Here is a 20591-nt window from a genome sequence, read left to right as displayed (position 1 = left end):
GAACAGCATATTCCAGGTAAGGCCGTACCAATGCTTTATAAAGGGGGAGTATTATGTCCCTGTCCCTTGAGTCCATGCCTCTTTTGATACATGACAATATCCTGCCGGCTTTGGAAGCAGCAGCCTGACATTGCATGCTATTCTGTAGTCTGTGATCTACAAGTACATCCAGATCCTTCTCTACCAGTGACTCTGCCAGTTTAATCCCCCCTAAGACATACGATGCATGCAGGTTATTAGTACCCAGATGCATAACTTTACATTTATCCACATTGAACCTCATTTGCCAAGTGGATGCCCAGACACTTAGTCTATCCAAGTCATCTTGTAACTTATGCACATCCTCTATAGACTGTACTGTGCTACAAAGCTTGGTGTCATCTGCAAAGATAGAAACAGAGCTGTTAATACCATCCTCTATATCATTAATAAATAAATTAAACAACAGCGGGCCCAGTACAGAACCTTGGGGTACACCACTAATAACCGGGGACCAATCAGAGTACGAATCATTGACCACCACTCTCTGGGTACGATCCATGAGCCAGTGTTCAATCCAGTTACAAACTAAAATTTCCAAACCCAAAGACCTTAACTTACTGTTACGCCTAGCGCTCCGGGTCCCCGCTCCTCCCCGGAGCGCTCACGGCGTCTTTCTCCCTGCAGTGCTCCGGTCGGTCCCGCTGACCGGGAGCGCCGCACTGTCATGGCCGTTGGGGATGCGATTCGCACAGCGGGACGCGCCCGCTCGCGAATCGCATCCCAGGTCACTTACCCGTCCCGGTCCCCTGCTGTCATGTGCTGGCGCGCGCGGCTCCGCTCTCTAGGGCGCGCGCGCGCCAGCTCTCTGAGACTTAAAGGGCCAGTGCACCAATGATTGGTGCCTGGCCCAATTAGCTTAATTGGTTCCCACCTGTTCCCTGGCTTTATCTAGTCTCCTCCCTTGCACTCCCTTGCCGGATCTTGTTGCCTTGTGCCAGTGAAAGCGTTTAGTGTGTCCAAAGCCTGTGTACCAGAACTTCTGCTACCCATCCTGACTACGAACCTTGCCGCCTGCCCCCGACCTTCTGCTACGTCTGACCTTGCCTCTGCCTAGTCCTTCTGTCCCACGCCTTCTCAGCAGTCAGCGAGGTAGAGCCGTTGCTAGTGGATACGACCTGGTTGCTACTGCCGCAGCAAGACCATCCCGCTTTGCGGCGGGCTCTGGTGAAAACCAGTAGCCTCTTAGAACCGGTCCACTAGCACGGTCCCCGCCAATCCCTCGCTGACACAGAGGATCCACTACCTGCCAGCCGGAATCGTGACAGTAGATCCGGCCATGGATCCCGCTGACCTTACCACGGTGGTCGCTCAGCAATCGCAGCAGATTGCCCAACAAGGACAGCAGCTGTCGCAGTTGACCGCCACGTTACAGCAACTTCTGCCTCTGCTACAGCAGCAACCATCTCCTCCGCCAGCTCCTGCACCTCCTCCGCAGCGAGTGGCCGCTCCTAGCCTCCGCTTGTCCCTGCCGGACAAATTTGATGGGGACTCCAGACTCTGCCGTGGATTTTTGTCTCAGTGTTCCCTGCATATGGAGATGATGTCGGACTTGTTTCCTTCAGAACGGTCTAAGGTGGCGTTCGTAGTAAGCCTTCTCTCAGGAAAGGCCTTGTCTTGGGCCACACCGCTCTGGGACCGCAATGATCCTGCCACAGCCACAGTCCAGGCCTTCTTCACTGAACTCCGGAGTGTCTTCGAGGAACCAGCCCGAGCTTCTTCTGCCGAGACTGCCCTGTTGAACCTGGTCCAGGGTAATTCTTCCGTTGGCGAGTATGCCGTACAATTCCGTACTCTTGCTTCAGAACTATCCTGGAATAACGAGGCTCTCTGCGCGACCTTTAAAAAAGGCCTATCCAGTCGCATCAAGGATGTGCTGGCCGCACGAGAGATTCCTGCCAATCTGCAAGAACTCATCCATCTAGCTACCCGCATTGACATGCGTTTTTCTGAGCGACACCAAGAGCTCCGCCAGGAAAAAGACTTAGATCTCTGGGCACCTCTCCCACAGTATCCGTTGCAATCTACGCCTGGGCCTCCCGCCGAGGAGGCCATGCAAGTGGATAAGTCTCGCCTGACCCAGGAAGAGAGGAATCGCCGCAGGGAAGAAAATCTCTGTCTTTACTGTGCCAGTACCGAGCATTTCTTGGTGGATTGCCCTATCCGCCCTCCACGCCTGGGAAACGCACGCACGCACCCAGCTCACGTGGGTGTGGCGTCTCTTGGTTCCAAGTCTGCTCCTCCACGTCTCACGGTACCCGTGCGGATTTCTTCTTCAGCCAGCTCCTCCCTCTCAGCCGTGGCCTGCTTGGACTCCGGTGCCTCAGGAAATTTTATTTTGGAGTCATTTGTTAATAAATTCAGCATCCCGGTGACCCGTCTCGTCAAGCCGCTCTACATTTCCGCGGTCAACGGAGCCAGATTGGACTGCACCGTGCGTTACCGCACTGAGCCCCTCCTCATGTCTATTGGACCCCACCTTGAGAGGATTGAATTTTTCATTCTCCCCAACTGTACCTCTGAGGTTCTCCTTGGTCTGCCTTGGCTCCGGCTTCATTCCCCCACCATTGATTGGACCACCGGGGAGATCAGGAACTGGGACTCTGCCTGCCACAGGAAGTGCCTCTCCCCCCCTCCCAGTCCCGTCAGGCAAGCCTCTGTGCCACCCCATGGCCCCCGTCCTGGTGTCACACTGCCCCGTGCCAGGTCTCGCCCTCTGCCCTCCCTCCCCATTCCCACTCCTGCTGTACTGCCTGCCGTTGAGGAAACCCTCCATTCTTTCCCGGTGTCCTCATCCCAGGGGAGGCAGTTACTGGACAAAGAGAAGGGGAGACCTAAGGGGGGGGGGTACTGTTACGCCTAGCGCTCCGGGTCCCCGCTCCTCCCCGGAGCGCTCACGGCGTCTTTCTCCCTGCAGCGCTCCGGTCGGTCCCGCTGACCGGGAGCGCCGCACTGTCATGGCCGTTGGGGATGCGATTCGCACAGCGGGATGCGCCCGCTCGCGAATCGCATCCCAGGTCACTTACCCGTCCCGGTCCCCTGCTGTCATGTGCTGGCGCGCGCGGCTCCGCTCTCTAGGGCGCGCGCGCGCCAGCTCTCTGAGACTTAAAGGGCCAGTGCACCAATGATTGGTGCCTGGCCCAATTAGCTTAATTGGTTCCCACCTGTTCCCTGGCTTTATCTAGTCTCCTCCCTTGCACTCCCTTGCCGGATCTTGTTGCCTTGTGCCAGTGAAAGCGTTTAGTGTGTCCAAAGCCTGTGTACCTGAACTTCTGCTACCCATCCTGACTACGAACCTTGCCGCCTGCCCCCGACCTTCTGCTACGTCTGACCTTGCCTCTGCCTAGTCCTTCTGTCCCACGCCTTCTCAGCAGTCAGCGAGGTAGAGCCGTTGCTAGTGGATACGACCTGGTTGCTACTGCCGCAGCAAGACCATCCCGCTTTGCGGCGGGCTCTGGTGAAAACCAGTAGCCTCTTAGAACCGGTCCACTAGCACGGTCCCCGCCAATCCCTCGCTGACACAGAGGATCCACTACCTGCCAGCCGGAATCGTGACACTTACCTGTCAGACGTCTATGAGGGACAGTATCAAATGCTTTAGCAAAATCCAGAAACACTATATCCACAGCCATTCCTCTGTCAAGGCTTCTACTCACCTCTTCATAAAAGCAAATTAGATTGGTTTGACAACTTCTATCCTTAGTAAACCCATGCTGGCTATCACTTATAATACAATTATCCCCTATGTATTCCTGTATGTAATCCCTTATAAGTCCTTCAAACAATTTACCCACAATGCACGTTAAACTTACCGGTCTATAGTTTCCTGGGGAAGACCTAGAGCCCTTTTTGAAGATTGGCACCACATTCGCCTTGCGCCAGTCCCTTGGCACAATACCAGACACCAGAGAATCTCTAAATATCATGAACAGGGGTACAGATATTACTGAACTTACCTCTCTAAGAACTCTTGGGTGTAGTCCATCCGGTCCTGGGGATTTGCTTACATTTATATCACTTAACTTACCTTGTACCATCTCTACATTAAGCCAGTTCAGTACATTACATGATGTGTTACCAGCACCGACCTGGCCAATGTCAGCTCCTTCTTCCATAGTGTATACAGAACTAAAGAACCCATTCAGTAGCTCCGCCTTCTCTTGATCGCCTGTGACAACCTCCCCATTATCATTATTAAGGGGTCCTACATGCTCTGTCCTTGGTTTTTTTGCATTTATATGTCTAAAAAAATATTTAGGATTAGTTTTGCTTTCTTTGGCCACCTGTCTCTCATTTTGAATTTTTGCTGTTTTTATTACATTTTTACAGATTTTATTAAGCTCCTTGTACTGTTTAAATGCTATAGCTGACCCATCAGATTTGAATTTTTTGAAGGCTATTTTTTTGTTGTTTATTGCTCTTTTAACATCATGTGTCAGCCATGTAGGATTTAGTTTTAATCGTTTATATTTGTTCCCCTTTGGTATATATTTGAGTTGTATAGTTATTTAGAGTTGATTTAAAGATGTCCCATTTACCTTCTGTATCAGTATTTGAGAACACCTCCCCCCAGTCTATGTCCTGTAGTGCAGCCCTCAGCCCAGGGAAATTTGCCTTTTTAAAGTTATATGTTTTTGCTTTCCCCGTCTGTCTTTGTTTTCTACATTTTAAGTCAAAAGTAACTATATTGTGGTCGCTATTACCAAGGTTTTCCCGCACAGTTACATTACCAACCAGCTCTGCGTTGTTGGAAATGATCAGATCCAACAAGGCATCACTTCTTGTTGGGTCCTCCACAAACTGGCCCATAAAATTATCCTGCAATAAATTTAGGAATTGTCGCCCCTTTGTAGTTTTAGCCAACCCCGGACCCCAATCTATATCTGGATAGTTAAAATCTCCCATTATTACCACTGTACCTGCCCGGGCGGCCCTCTCTATTTGTTTATACAGCCAACCTTCTATCTCTTCAGTGATATTAGGGGGTCTGTAGATTACACCAAATACTATTTTTTCAGTATTTCCCTCCTTTTGTAATTCTACCCACAATGATTCCACATCCTCAGAATCATCACACACTATGGCATCGTTCACACTGACTTTCATACCACTTCTTACATACAGACAGACTCCACCACCTTTTCTGTTCATTCTATCCTTTTCCAGCCATGTCTCAGTGACCCCAACTATATCAATATGTTCCTCCAGTATCAAGGCCTCAAGCTCCCCCATTTTATTTGCTAGGCTTCTGGCATTTGTGAACATACACTTTACATTTCCATCCTTTATGTTATTGGGGTTAATGGGATTCAAGGGTGTAAGTTTTATTTTCCTATGAAGCTTATTCCTATTAACTATTCTAACCCCTCCCTCCGCTCCACCCCCAGGTACATTTATAATTCCCACCTCTCTATCTACACTATCTTCCCCCTCTTTGCTGTAGGTTCCCTCCCCCCAAGTCCCTAGTTTAAACACTCCTCCACCCTTCTAGCCATCTTCTCCCCAAGCAAAGCTGCACCCTCCCCATTGAGGTGCAGCCCGTCCCTACGGTAGAGCCGGTAACCGACAGCGAAGTCAGCCCAGTTCTCCATGAACCCAAACCCTTCCTTCCTACACCAGCTTCTGAGCCACTTGTTTACCTGCATTGTGATGTCACCTAAAGAGCCAGGTTGTTACTTGCAGATAATATTCTTAAAGTAACAGTCAGGTATTTTTAGCATTAAATATAGGAAACACTGAAATGTAAGATCATTATCACCTTTAAAAAAAACATTCATCACTTGTGCGTCCCATCTGTTATATTTATCTTATTGAAAAATAGAATAAATATCTTTTGGAGTTAAAACATTTCCAGTAGAGATGAGGGAATAGAGTCACCAAGGTCAAGGGTCAGAGGAAATTGATCATCATATCATGGTCACAGTGATGGGCATGTGATGCGGGAGCGATATATAAGAGGATTATTTTAGTGAAAATGCTGAAAGAAAACTATTTTACTGTATTTCTTTTTTATGTCGTACACCAAACATTATAAATGATATAAATTGTGTTTAGCGGAAGCTGCTATAAGACAAGTTAGCGCAGTGCTGCGGATTATGTCATACGGATGAAGAATACAGTCAACACGAGACTCGCTCAGATTACAATTTACTCCACAGATAAGCTTGAAGTTGTGAGGGTGTTTCTTATTGCTCTGCAGACATCAGACCATTGGACTGCACTACAAGTCGCAGCAGACATGATCAGGTACTTGAAATGGTCAGTAAGTGACTGGAAGAATCAGGGTAGCAGCTTGTATCTGTATCTGCTCATTGCTTTTCTGTTGTTCCAATTCCCTGTAACTGTGCTTGATGCGGTTTTCTCAAAACTATTGACAGTTTGGAAAGGGTTAACATGTCAAGCCTCCATATCGAGCCTTTGGGTACCACAACCTTAGATGGGTATTTATAAATCAGAATATTGGGCAGGGGTGTGGAGCCGGCTCAGAAGCTGATCCTGCTCCACACACACAACAAGGCTGACTGTGTTATGTGGCCCTGTGTCACTCAGCTGGCTCCTGTGATGCAATTGTGGGGTGCTGATTGACTGTCATGGCAGCTGGGGTCTAATAAATCCCTTATACAGCTCCATCTAAAGAAGTTATGGGTCTGAGTATACTGTGACACATAAAAGTTGTTATATGTTGCTCAGCCATGTCTCTAGTCGGACCCCATAGCCGCTCATTTCTCCCGTCAGATGAGGTGGCAATAGCTTTTGTTTGGGACATGTCCCCTGTGTGACCAGGTAACCAGGTCTCTTTGGAACTAACTGTCAATAGTCTTTAGGATTTTTCTTCTATTTCTGGGGCTTGTGATGTGGGTATTATATGACCCCTATGGTTTCCCGAAGCCATTTTGGTGCTGAGGATTGTGTTTGGTGACAATTCATGCAATTCATAATTTGAACCTCTAAGGCTGGGTTCAGACAACAGAATTTCTGAGCATGATTCCGCTTAGAGATTTAATCAGAAATGTAGCGGTCGATGGGATTCCACTGCAGAGCGTGCAATACGGAGTTTCAGTAGCGGAGCGTACACCGCAGACTCAACCTTACCATAGACCGCAATGTATTCTGCCGCTGAATTAATTATCTATGAGATCATTCTTTTGGTGGAATACATTGCGGTCTATGGGGATCGGTAATATCTACGTGGTCCTAGCACCGTATGATTCATTCAGTGCCGGCCACCATCAGAATGGCCGTGCGATGAGTCCTCAGTATGAACCTAGCCTCTTTTTACACTGCAATTTTGGCTTCTGTCAATAATGGAAGGCACAACGCTCTGCCAGATGCAGGACTGGTGCAAGGATTTTTGCCGCCCTAGGCAATAGTTAATTTTATCGCCCCCTTGACTCCGCCAATTGGCTCCACCCTTTGACATGCCTCACCTTACTACTGGGGTGACACACTGTAAGAAGCCTTCTCCTAATGTAATCACCTTACTACTGGGGTGACACACTGTAACAAACCTCCTCCTCATGTAATCACCTTACTACTGGGGTGACACACTGTAACAAACCTTTTCATGTCATTTTCTTCCTACTGGGGTGACACACTGTAACAAACCACCTCCTTTTGTAATTACTTTACTACAGGGGTGACACAGTGTAACAAACCTCTTCATGTAATCTTCTTCCTACTGGGGTAACACACTGTAACAAACCTCCTCATGTAATCTTCTTCCTACTAGGGTGACACACTGTAACAAACCCCCTCCTTTTGTAATTACTTTAATACTGGGGTGACATGTGACCTCCACTCCAGCTCAGCCCCTCCTCCTCCACAGCATCACACAGGTCTTTCAGCCATCATTTCTACTATCCTGCACGGCCCAGCTCCGCCCCCAACATATGACTAGTCACATGATGGTGACATCATCACAGGTCCTATATTACCAGCATTTAGAAATCTGGCTGGGGAGAAGGAGGGGTAATATGACAGTGCTGTGCTTCTGACAGACAGAGAGAGGAGCGCAGCACCGCCAGTGTTATTTTAGGGCAACAACTTCACAACGTTATGTGACAACATCAGCAGCCATTTTGATTTTAATGTGCGGTGTCCCGGTACAGGACCTGGTCCTGTCCCAGTCTAAAGTCCCCTCAGCCAGAGTCCCTTCATTCCCATAGGGCTCTCCTGCAGGGCTTACCCCTGGTCGCCTCATATAAATTATGTAAATATTTAATATATAGGTAATATAAATGTATAGGAAATATAGCTGAATACGACCTTAGCAGGTCACGTGACTGTAATTATGGTTGTACTATTGTTTAAGGACCTTACTGGGTCATGTGATGTACCCAGAGTTCACTGGGTCAGGACTTACTGGTTTGCTGACCAATGAGCTTAGTCCAGCCTCCTTATTATATAAGGTGCTGGGCTGTAGTTCATCAATTCGCTCTCTTAGTTCTGGACTATTAAGCAAGCACAATATCTCAGCATCAATATCAGTTCATCTAGGCCAAAGCCTAAGAACCTGCAGCCACAAAACCGTGAGTTACCAAAAGCTCAATCAACAAAATGCTGTGTGACTACTACCAGCTAAAATATTATAAATAGTAGCACAGTGGCCCGCATAAAAAGCTCATTATTTCAAGTCCCAGCAAAGCCTGTGATGAGCCTGTATCCCGGTTACCTCTAAAGAGACTGTTTCTGTACAAAGACTGTTGCATAAAATCTGCAAGTAAAGTTCTTCAGTTAATTCATAAATTCATAAAATCTGCTGTGGACAATCCGTTTATTCCCTGGCGTTTCTGGGACGGTTGGCGGCAGGAACATTAACACTAAGCAAACCTCACCCTGGCGTCATGACATTCAAGGGTTAATACCACCAGACCCTGTAAGATTACCGCAACACCCCAGACACCACAACTCTCCTGGTTCACCTCAACTCTTTTGGCATTTTACAAACAGGATACGGGTGTGTGCCTTTAAAAACTTTGCTACCCTGACCGCCCGCAATGAAAAACGGGTGTATACTGTACTTGCAAGAGCCATAGTCCTCCCCCTATACAGAACTGTGTTTTATGAACTGTCCGGAGTTATCGCACGTAGCGATAAAAATTGCGCCCAGAAGTGTACGGGACTTTACTGTTGAGATTGTACTTAACCGGGGCGCAAGAAAAAGTAAGGGGGAGGTGAAGAATTCTGTGCATGTGCTGTATTCCTGAAGGGGTTAAAGTCAGCGCCGGGCCTTCCCGCGCTCGCGAAAAGCTGCGACAACTCCCGGTTGGTCCTCCGCGGTCACGCCTCCAAGTGCCGGCCGGAAGGAACGAAAAGTCCCTCCTATGTTGCCGAGGGGAAGGATTTCTTGCCCAGACCAAACCGGAAGTCCTTTTTGGCGCAGCGAATATTCAAAAGCTCCGGCAGCTGCGCCCACATCCACATAGTGCACCTCCGCTGCAAAGACTCTGCAAAGGCCAGAAGAGGAATCCGGGCAGCATAGCTGAGACTGCAGACTCCTGCAGCAGACTACACAAGCTGCTGCCACACGCCGCAGTCCATCTTAAAGGGCCAGCGTACCCCAAATTGCCCAGCAGCGACGACGCACTCAATCTTCATGACAGCGCACTCAATCTTCAAATCAGCGCACTCAAATTTTCTTAAAGGGCCAGCGCACTACCCAATCAATTTTCCAAGATGTCAGCACCTACAGCACCACCAGCACCACCTGACCAGCAGGATGGTGGTGCTCCTGCAACCTGCCGGAGGGGTCACTACAGCCTGCAAGGAGGATGTTACCCTCTTCACCTCCAGCATAGCGTTTCAACTGGGGATCTCCTGTAGCCGCACCAGTCTTCTTAGGGAATCCAGTGTTCCCTACCTATAATGGGGATCCTTTCACCCTGCAAGACTTCAAGGAGAAGATACAGAGTCTCTTTGTTTTCTATTCTTTTCCCCCTAACCAGCGGGTGCAGTTACTCACGGGACAGCTACAGGGATCTGCATTGGAAGAGGTCCGCACCTGGCCAGCTGCCGACAAGGCCACAGTGGAGCAGATTTTTGAGGGACTCTACCAAGTGTTCGGGTCTCACTCCCCATCTGAGGTACGTCTACGCCTATACGAGAGACGTCAGAAACCAGGTGAGACCCTTTGGGCCTATGCTGTAGCATTGCAAAATGCATTGGAAACTGTGCAGAAGTTAGATGGCATTACAGATATGGAAGTAGTGGAAATAAGTGGCACTCACCCCAAAGATGACTTTGAAAACAGGAACAGGATTTAATTCCAAATGACAGCGTACAGGTAACAGGGAACAGAAAGTCTTCAAGCGGGGAGGACAAAGACCGTAGCCACGGTCAGAAGCGGGGGCACACCACGAAGCAACAACTAGTTTCACGTCATCGCGATGCTTCTTACGGTTGCAGGTGGTACAGTGTACACATAGTACACAAACTTCATTAGTGTACCTTCATAAACTCCAGTACACATAACTCAAGAAAAATATTTCACAAACAAATACAAAATTAAATCTTAGGGACTGTAACAATGTTATATCTCAGTCCATACCACTGTTATGCACTAATATCAGTCACTAATATGTTCTTGTGTTTTTACGTGTTCAGGATGCTTTTTACTGGCCAGAAGGTATTCAAACCCCAGACACCACAACTCTCCTGGTTCACCACAACTCAAATATATTGGAGCACAATGATGTCTCAGTGCTCCGCGCAGAAGCGCTGGTGTGACACACTGCAGGAACTTTGTTGTGGCGGGCAGTGCGCCCCCCATCAAGAGTGTGCTATAGGCTGCTGCCTCCTTAGCCTATAGGTGGTGCCGACCCTGGCCAGATGCATCATATGATGAACATCAGTAGCACCCAAAGGACCCAATTTATGCGTGAGGTCCTTTGGGATTGGTGCAGTGTCCTTCAGTTTGGTGAGATGAATAACCCTTTGTGCTGTGTAATTCTTCCTGTCAAATAGAGTGGAGTCTCTGACAGAGGTGTGAACACTGCCTAATCCAGGCCTGTCAATAGATTACCACCAGTAAAAATACTCACCAAATAAAATACTCACCAAAATCTCTTCATAATTCTTGTTCAGGCAATAACAGGAGGACTCACAAGGTTGATTATATAGGTATAGATTTATTGCTTTTGTATATACATACATGTAATTACCTATATAGATCTTTACATACACATGCAGAGTATTGGAATAGATAGCGTGTGCTCGATCAGCTGTGAATGTCAGTAGTATCTGTTATTACATTCAATTAATATTGTAACACATGATATTTACCCCCCATCTTGTGATACCGATGTTTACCTGATATATATGGATCTAGCTTGGATACCTGTGAGACAATCCTGTGCACACTCATGTCCTCCGCTAATAGCATAATTGTGTATTTGCAATTAGCATTAAGAACATCCGTCCATGTTAGATTCGTTAGTGTCATCTAATGCAGTGTTCTCGAACTGTGGCCCTCCAGATGTTGCAAAACTTCAACTCACAGCATGCCCGGACAGCCAACGGCTGTCCGGGCATGCTGGGAGTTGAAGTTTTGCAACATCTGGAGGGCCACAGTTTAAGACCACTGATCTAATGAACCTAATTCTAAGCAGATATTAACAGATTCCTTCGGCCCCTCTATAGAAAATCTCTTGGAAATATCAATTAAAATTAAAGACCATTAACATCCATTTAAATCCGTTTATACATCCATTTCTATACGTTATTGTCCGTTTTTTAACCCTTTTTTTTTTTTTAATAATTTACATTTATAGGGGTACTCCGCTGCTCAACGTTTGGAACAAACTGTTCCGAAAGCTGGAGCCGTCGCCGGGAGCTTGTGGTCACACGCCCTCCCATAGACTTGCATTGAGAGGGCGGGGCATGACATCATGAGGGGGCGGGGCTATGACGTCACGAGCTCCCGGCGCAAGCTCCAGCGTTCGGAACAGTTTTTCCCAAACGATGAGCAGCAGAGTACCCCTTTAAGGTCACGTCACCTGGTCTCACTTCCTTTGTGTTTTTTTCTGAGCATGCTCAGTTGCAATAACGGATTGTAACGGATTTCACAAGTAACGAACACAGACCAAATTATTTCCTTCACCATAGACTTCAATGTCACATTTTTTACAGATATTAAAATTAGAGATGAGCGAACTTACAGTAAATTCGATTCGTCACAAACTTCTCGGCTCGGCAGTGGATGACTTTTCCTGCATAAATTAAGCTTTCAGGCGCTCCGGTGGGCTGGAAAAGGTGGATACAGTCCTAGGAGACTCTTTCCTAGGAATGTATCCACCTTTTCCAGCCCACCAGAGTACCTGAAGGCTGAACTAATTTACGCAGGATAAGTCATCAACTGCCGAGCCGAGAAGCTCGTGACGAATCGAATTTACTGTAAGTTCGCTCATCTCTAATTAAAATGTCTGTGGAAAATAAATGGAAAATAAAATGATGCATGCCCGGTATTTTTTTTCCTTCAAAATACCAAAAAATTAAAAGGAGCTATATAGTATCGAAAAACGTATCCCCTGTCCGCAGGATTGAGGATGTGTCGGAACGCGGTGGGGTCCGACCACTGGGACCCTCCATGATCTTCCGTACGGTGCCCCACTCTCCTCATGAATTGAGGCATGTCGACCACGGCACAAAGCTGTAGCCAATACGCCTCCTCCATGTATCTCTATGGGAGAGCTGGAGATACAGCAATTGGGTATCTCTGGCTTTCCCATAGAGAAGCATGGAGGGGCATGGAGGCCAGAGCTTCATCGCATGGTCAGAGAGAGGAGGTAGAAAAAGCTATCCCCACTAGGCGCTATCTCTAGAGGAAAAAATAAAAGTGAGGAGAATCCTCTTAATCCAATAAAATTAGTTTATTAAATAAACAAAAACGTCCCATGGTCGACACACTGCTTTCATGCAAAGAGCCTGGGAAACGGGCGGAAGATCGCAGGAGGTCCCAGCGGTCGGACTCCCCACAATCTGACCCTTGTTCCCTATCCTGTAAAGAGGGGATAAGCTTTTTGATACCGGACGACCTCTTGTGTGTAACTAATGCTAGCAGAGATTGAAAATAGTCCATTGAAATTATTGGGATCCATTCCTTTCAGTTTCATTTAGATTTCCCGGACTCCTCAACAAATCTGAGGAACGGAAATGAAAAACGGTAATGTGAAGCCAGCCTAAGCTGGTCCTATATCTATAACACAATAGTATATGGGGGACTTTGGGAAACCTATTATGGTGATATATACAGAATAGATGAAACATTCTGCAAGTACTGTGTGTACAGCGCTGGTTACTGTAGAAGCTTCAGGGCACTATGGGGGAGATTTATCAAATCCTGTCCAGAGGAAAAGTTACTGAGTTGCCCATAGCAACCAATCAGATCGCTTCTTTCATTTTTCATAGGCTTTTCAAAAATGAAAGTAACGATCTGATTGGTTGCTATGGGCAACTCAGCAACTTTCCCTCTGAACAGGTTTTGATAAATCTCCCCCTATGAGTATGGTGGATATGGATTTCTACTCTTTGGTCTTAGACAATATTACCCTGTGAAATCCCCTTTAACCCCATAACCCCTTAAGCAGTGGCGTCGCTAGGGGGGGGGCAGAGGGGGCTATGGCCCCCCCTAGATCAGGCCGTGCCCCCCCTTGGGCCCCCCCAATTTAAAATAAATAGGGATGTCCCGATACATTGATGGCTCTGCCCCCAGCACAGGAGAGGACGGGCCGAGAGCTGACAGGTCACACAGCAGAGCAGCCGCTTCATGTGAGGTAAGTGATGTCCCTGTGTCCTCCCTCTCTCCCCCTGATCAGCAGTATAACCTGGGGCTGAGTAATGTGTATGGTAGCCGTCCAGAGGGGTCACTTTTCCCTCCTCCAGTGTCCACAGGTCACCAACAGGACACATTATCACAACAATTTTTGGGAAAAATCGCGGCAAAAATTGTCGGGGGATCCGCAGCGTAAAATATGCTGGGGATCCATCCGTGTAAATGAGACCTAAGGACACAAGGCGTATGTGTACGCACAGTGCCTGCTCCCACTGTGTTGTATAAATCATTAGCTAGAACCCTCGGCTAATGCCAGACATCACCAATCAGGCTGATGTCCAACATTAACACTTTAGATGCCGCTATCAAAGTTGATGGTAGTGTCCAAAAGTTTTAACGCCTTAAGGTCCGAGCGTTTTTACGTTTTTGTACTTTTGTTTTTTCCTCCTCACCTTTTAAAAATCATAACCCTTTCAATTTTGCACCTAAAAGTCCACATGATGGCTTATTTTTTGCGCCACCAATTCTACTTTATAATGACATCAGTCATTTACCCAAAAATCTATGGCAAAAACGGAAAAAAAATCATTGTGTGTTTATATATATATATATATATATGTGTGTGTGTGTATATATATATATATATATATATATATATACACACGTTTTAAAATTGCCCCCCCCCACTTTTGTCACTGGCCCCCCATGTGCCCCCCCTAAATTTGAATGCTGGAGACGCCACTGCCCTTAAGGACCAGGCCCATTTTGGCCTTAAGGACCAGACCAATTTTATTTTTGCATTTTCGTTTTTTCCTCCTCGCCTTCTAAAAATCATAACTCTCTTATATTTCCATCCACAGACCCATATGAGGGCTTGTTTTTTGCGTCACCAATTGTACTTTGTAATTACATCACTTATTTTACCATAAAATGTACGGCGCAACCAAACAAATATTATTTGTGTGGGAAAATTTAAAAGAAAAACGCAATTTAGCAAATTTTGGAAGGTTTTGTTTTCACGCTGTACACTTTCCGGTAAAAATAACATGTTTTCTTTATTCTGTGGGTCAATACAATTAAAATGATACCCATGTTATATGCTTTTCTATAATTGTACTGCTTAAAAAAAATCTCAAACCATTTTAACAAAATCTGTATGTTTGAAATTGCCCTAATTTGACTACCTATAACTTTCTAATTTTTCCGTATATGGGGCGATATGAGGGCTCATTTTTTGCACCATGATCTGTAGTTTTTATCAGTTTCATTTTTGCTTAGGTTTTACCTTTTATACATTTTTTATAAATTTTTTTTAGAATAAAATGTGACAAAAAAAGCAGCGATTTTGGACTTTTTTTTTTAAGTTTACGCCGTTCACCGTACGGGATGATTAACAATATATTTTAATAGTTCAGACTTTTACGTACGCGGCCATACCAAATATGTGTATTAATTTTTTTTTTTACGCTTTTTGGGGGGTAAAATGGGAAAAAGTTTTACTTTTTTATTGGGGGAGGGGATTTTTCAAATTTTTTTATTTAAAATTTTTTTACTTTTTTTTTTTTTTACACTTTTTATGTCCCCATAGGGGACGATTCATTGCAATCAGTTGATTGCTAATACTGTGCAGTGCTGTGTATAGGACACAGCACTGCTCAGTATTATCGGTGATCTTCTGCTCTGGTCTGCTCTGGTCTGCAGACCAGAGCAGAAGACCCCGGGAGACGGCCGGAGCAAGGTGAGGGGACCTCCGGCCGCCATGCTGGATGATCGGATCCCCGCGGCAGCGCCGCGGGCGATTCGATCATCCGTTCAAAGTACCGCATTGCTGCAGATGCCGTGATCTGTATTGATCACGGCATCGGAGGGTAAATAGCGGACATCCGCGCAATCGCGGATGTGCGCCATTACCGGCGGGTCCCTGGCTGCTGATAGCTCCGGTGCTCGCGATCATGTCGGCGAGTAAATGTACGTCATGGTGCGTTAAGTACCACGTCACCATGACGTACATTTACGTCCATTGTCGTTAAAGCCCATTTGGGTCTTAAGGACGCGGACAATTTAATTTTTACGTTTTTGGATTTTCCTCCTTGCCTTCAAAAAATCATAACTCCTTTATATTTTCATCCACAGACTAGTATAAGGGCTTGTTTTTTGCGCGACCAGTTGTCCGTTGTAATGTCATCACTCACTTTACCATAAAATGTATGGCGCAACCAAAAAAATACTATTTGTGTGGTGAAATTAAAAAGAAAACTGCAATTTTGGAAGGTTTTGTTTTCACGCCGTACAATTTACGGTAAAAATGACATGTGTTCTTTATTCTTTGGGTCAATACGATTAAAATGATACCCATGATAACATACTTTTCTATTACTGTTGCGCTTAAAAAAAATCGCAAACTTTTTTGCCAAATTAGTACGTTTAAAATCCCCCTATTTTGAAGACCTATAACTTTTTCATTTTTCCGTATAAGCGGCGGTATGAGGGCTCATTTTTTGCGCTGTGATCTGTTCTTTTTATTGATACCATATTTACTTATTTAGACCTTTTAATTCATTTTTTTATAAATTTTTGGGGGAATAAAATAGAAAGGTGGAGCGGATAATCCGATCACAAAAAAAAGGGGGAACTTCTGAAGGAGCGCAGACCTCCAAGGGGCGTGGCTTATGTCCTGCAGACGTGCGATCTCAGCCTCTGCCCTCGCTCCTCCCCGCTCTAGATTCGGAAAACTTCGAAGGCTCTCCGAAGTTTTCCGAATCTAGAGCGGGGAGGAGCGAGGGCAGAGGCTGAGATCGCACGTCTGCAGGACATAAGCCACGCCCCTTGGAGGTCTGCGCTCCTTCAGAAGTTCCCCCTTTTTTTTGTGATCGGATTATCCGCTCCACCTTTCTATTGATGTACTGGACCCTGTTACCCAGAGCCCAGAGGAACCTGGATGCCGCGACCCCTCTCCAATCTCTAAGTGACTACAGGTGTTATGCTCTGAGCATAACACCGTAAGGTAAGGGACCACCCTGCTGGCCCATTTCTCTAACCATCTACACACAAAGTTATCTTGGTTACCTGCACGAGGTGCGCACCGTTTTTTTCTTGTATCCTGGGGGAATAAAATGTTATAAAAAAAAACCATCTATTTTGGACTTTTATTTATTTTTACGTTCATGCCGTTCACAGTACAGTATCATTAAAATTTTATTTTAATAGTTCAGATATTTACGCACGTGGCAGTACCAAATATGTATATAAAATATTTTTTTAACACTTTTTGGGGGTGACATAGGGAAAATGGGACAATTTACGTTTTTATTGGGGGAGGGGGGTTTTCACATTTTTGTTACTTTATTTTTTCACTTTTATTTTTACACTTCAATAGTCCCCATAGGGGACAATTTATAGCAATCACTCGATTGCTAATACTGTTCAGTGCTATGTATAGGACACAGCACTGATCAGCACTATCGGTCATCTTCTGCTCTGGTCTGCAGGAAGGCAGATCAGAGCAGAAGATGCCAGGAAGGCAGCGGAGCCAGGTGAGGGGACCTCCGTCTGCCGTGCTGGAAGTTCGGATCGCCGCGGCAGCGCATTTTAGTGACCACGATGCTGCAGATGCCGTGATCTGTAATTATCACGGCATCTGAGGGGTTAATGGCGGACATCGCGGATGTCCGCCATTACAGGCAGGTCCCTGGCTGCGATCAGCAGCCGGGACCTGCTGTGCATGATCCGGGCATCGCTCCTATGCTCACGGTTATGCTTAGGACGTAAATGTACGTCCTGGTGCTTTAAGTACCACCTCACCAGGACGTACATTTACGTCCTCTGTCATTAAGGGGTTAATATTATTAAGGCATAAATAATCCTCTAAACACCCGAATGCCCAAATATGTAGAAATGTGTAAATCAAAGAGACCATCTAGTCATAGGGACGGCTGCCATGTAGGAATCATCACCTGTAGCCCCGCCTTCTCATTCATCCCATTGGCTAAATAATCCACCAATCAGAATCTCAGTTTCTCTCAGCAGTTTCTTAGGTTATGATGGTTTCTTCCAGTTTCCACCTCCCCTAATATCTTTATAGAACCACCAAATACATATAATGCAGCATGAAGGGGCTCGGTGAAGGTAGTGGTGAAGGTGTGTAAGTGTCTGATGGGGTCACACAACTCATAAAAGGACAGCCGCCCGGCCTCATAATCCACACAGATCCTGAATCGATTACTGGAGATATCGTCAGGTAGCAGGATCTGTTTACTGTCATGTATCACTGAATACTCATAATACCTCCACAAACCCCAGGACATGTTATTATATCCAATAAGTGACTGATCTCCCCTCCTGTCTATACTGGGATAACTCATCCCCACACTCCAAAATACTGATCTACTGATCTCCACATCCCAGTGATGTCGTCCTGAGGAGAATCTCCTTCTGCTCATCACCTGAGGACACTGGAATCTCTTCACCCTTTCTGGACGATTCTGCTTCTCTTCTGTCTTGGTTGCAGTTTTCAGGTCGTCTGATATAAGGAGATTATTTTGAGCTGTGTTTATATCCAGTACTATGTCTGCAGGACCCTCCCCATAGATCCTTATACCTGATATTATGTCACATAATGTGTGGAATGTGTCTGAGATCACAGTCACATCCAGATCATCCCCATCATGTGTCTTATCATGTCCCCCTGTGTCCTCATCACCTCCGTCCTCCTCAGGATCACACAAGTCACCTGTGTCTGGTTCCTGTATGACAGTCATTGGATCCGCCATGTTACACAGCTCCTCAATGTGTCTCATCTTCCTGGACAGCTCGTCCTTCTTTATTTCCAGCTGATGGATCAGAGCAGACAGTGATAGCGACTCTTCCTTTTCCTGCCTGGAGATCTCACTCAGGACCCTCTTCTCCAGGTCGTCCAGCCGTCTCCTCATGTCTGTAACCAGGGCAGTGACTCTCTCCACTTCTACAGCTGCTTTTTCTTGAGCTTTTCTCCTGCGCTCCTCCAGACTCTGGACTCTCTCCTCAGTCTCCTTTCTCTTTATGGTCATTTTTTGGAGAATATTCCTCAGTTTCTCCTTCTTGTTTTTAGAGGCCTGATCTAGTGACCCCATCTTATGTCCATTGTGTTCACCGATCAGACAGGACACACAGTTACAAGCAGCGTCCTCAGTGCAGTAATATTCCAGGACCTCCTTATGGACAGAAAATTTCTTGTTCTCCAGAGAAGTTCTGGGCTCAGATAAGACGTGTTCTGGTGACTTGTTGTGAGTTCTCAGGTGATCGTCACACAGAGAAGCCTCACACAGCAGACAGGACTTCACAGCAGGTACAGTGGAGTGCACACAGTAAGTGCAGAAGATCCCGGTTTCTGTCCTTCTTTGTTCAGTAAGCAGGAAGTTCTCTATTATGTTCCTCAGAGCGATGTTCCTCATCAGTGCAGGCCGATCCTGAAACTCTTCTCTGCATTCAGGACAGGAATAAACTCCAGACCCCTCCTGTGTATCCAGGAACTGATCAATACAGACCCGGCAGAAGTTGTGTCCACATCTCAGCATTACAGGATCTGTATAAGTGTCCAGACAGATGGAACAGTCCACTTCGTCTCTCAGAGCAGCAGAAGCCATGGCTGACACAGGAAGAGAGAAACGAAACTACAATTCGCTCCCAATAAGGAAACAGAGGGCGGGATTTATACTCGTCACCACAGGGGAGGGCCGTTCAGCTCAACAACAGTCACTATTAACCTGTTCATGGACACTTTTCATAGTCATATATTCTATCATTCTATCTAGTCTTATGTTCTATCTTTCTTTCTATTCTATCTGTATATTTAGGGCCTACATTGTGATCTCACCTAAAGAGCCAGGTTTTTACTTTCAGATAATATTCTTAAAATAACAGTCAGGAATTTTTAGCGCTTAATAGGGGAAACACTGAAATGTAAGATTATTATCACCTTAAAAAAAACATTCATCTGTTGTAGGTCCCATCTGTTATTTTTATCTTAATGAAAAATAGAATAAATATATTTTGGAGTTAAAACATTTCCAGTAGAGATAAGGGAATAGAGAGCCCCCGGTGAGGACAGCATGGGAGGGGAGGGGGCACATGACAGGGGGCAGTAGAAAGTGCAGGCAGAAGGTTCAGGAAGTAAGGGGGGGGGGGGATTACATTGCCTAAAGGGGGGAAGGGGGAGTATAAGAAGAAAAGGAGGAAGGGGAGGAGTCATTAGGAAAGTGGAATCAGCGAGAGAAGCATCACTCACCATGTCTGACCAGGAAATTGACGAGCTGCTGCAGAGGGTGCATTTTGCTGCGGGGAAGGGGCTGGTTGGAAGAGCAGCTGCTTGGGGCTGGAGGAGGTTCGGGTTGCGCAGACAGCCCTGCCCCGACCCCGCAGCGGGCAAGCACGCGCCGCTCCAGGGCGCCAGCGCGTTTAAGTCCGGAGGGACTACAGGAAGATGTTCCCTATGGTCGGGGGAGGGTTGCAGTCAGCCCTGCCCTTAGCATTTCGGATCCAGAGGACGGTAAACTGTTGGAAGACGGGGGTGATCCCCCCGCCCCTGAGGTGGTTGCCCCTGGAGTCGCTGGGGGCAGACGCCGGGGGTCTGCTGGATACATCAGTGATGGTGCTGCTCGGGACGGTCCGAGTGATGCAGCCGGGGCCGTCGGCCCTAGGGCTCCGCGGAGGTCAGATCGGATGGCGAGGCTGCTGGTAGAGGTCAAGGATTTATCTGGAGCTACAGCCGCTGGGCAGCCGGCCCCAGACAGTGTTGGGGGTGGGGAGG

General features: G+C 46.6%; 2 protein-coding genes across 2 annotated transcripts in view; one reads left to right on the top strand and one right to left on the bottom strand.

The window, feature by feature from the left end:
* The first annotated feature begins 12418 nt into the window (after positions 1-12418).
* The window catches only part of LOC130285268 (uncharacterized), a 143812-nt gene continuing 135639 nt past the window's right edge, over positions 12419-20591 (top strand). Inside the window, exon 1 of the mRNA XM_056536620.1 lies at positions 12419-13808. Within this exon, the coding sequence (XP_056392595.1) occupies positions 13716-13808 (93 nt within the window). The 5' untranslated portion in view covers positions 12419-13715. The remainder of the gene's footprint in view (positions 13809-20591) is intronic.
* LOC130285112 (E3 ubiquitin-protein ligase TRIM39-like) lies at positions 16701-19458 on the bottom strand. Its single transcript, XM_056536326.1, is given in 2 exon segments — positions 16701-17877; positions 17880-19458. Coding segments are annotated over 2 exon segments (1584 nt in total). The 5' UTR covers positions 19429-19458; the 3' UTR covers positions 16701-17842.

Source organism: Hyla sarda, chromosome 8, assembly GCF_029499605.1.
Source record: "Hyla sarda isolate aHylSar1 chromosome 8, aHylSar1.hap1, whole genome shotgun sequence".
NCBI lineage: Eukaryota > Metazoa > Chordata > Amphibia > Anura > Hylidae > Hyla > Hyla sarda.
This window is presented reverse-complemented; position numbering and strand designations above follow the sequence as displayed.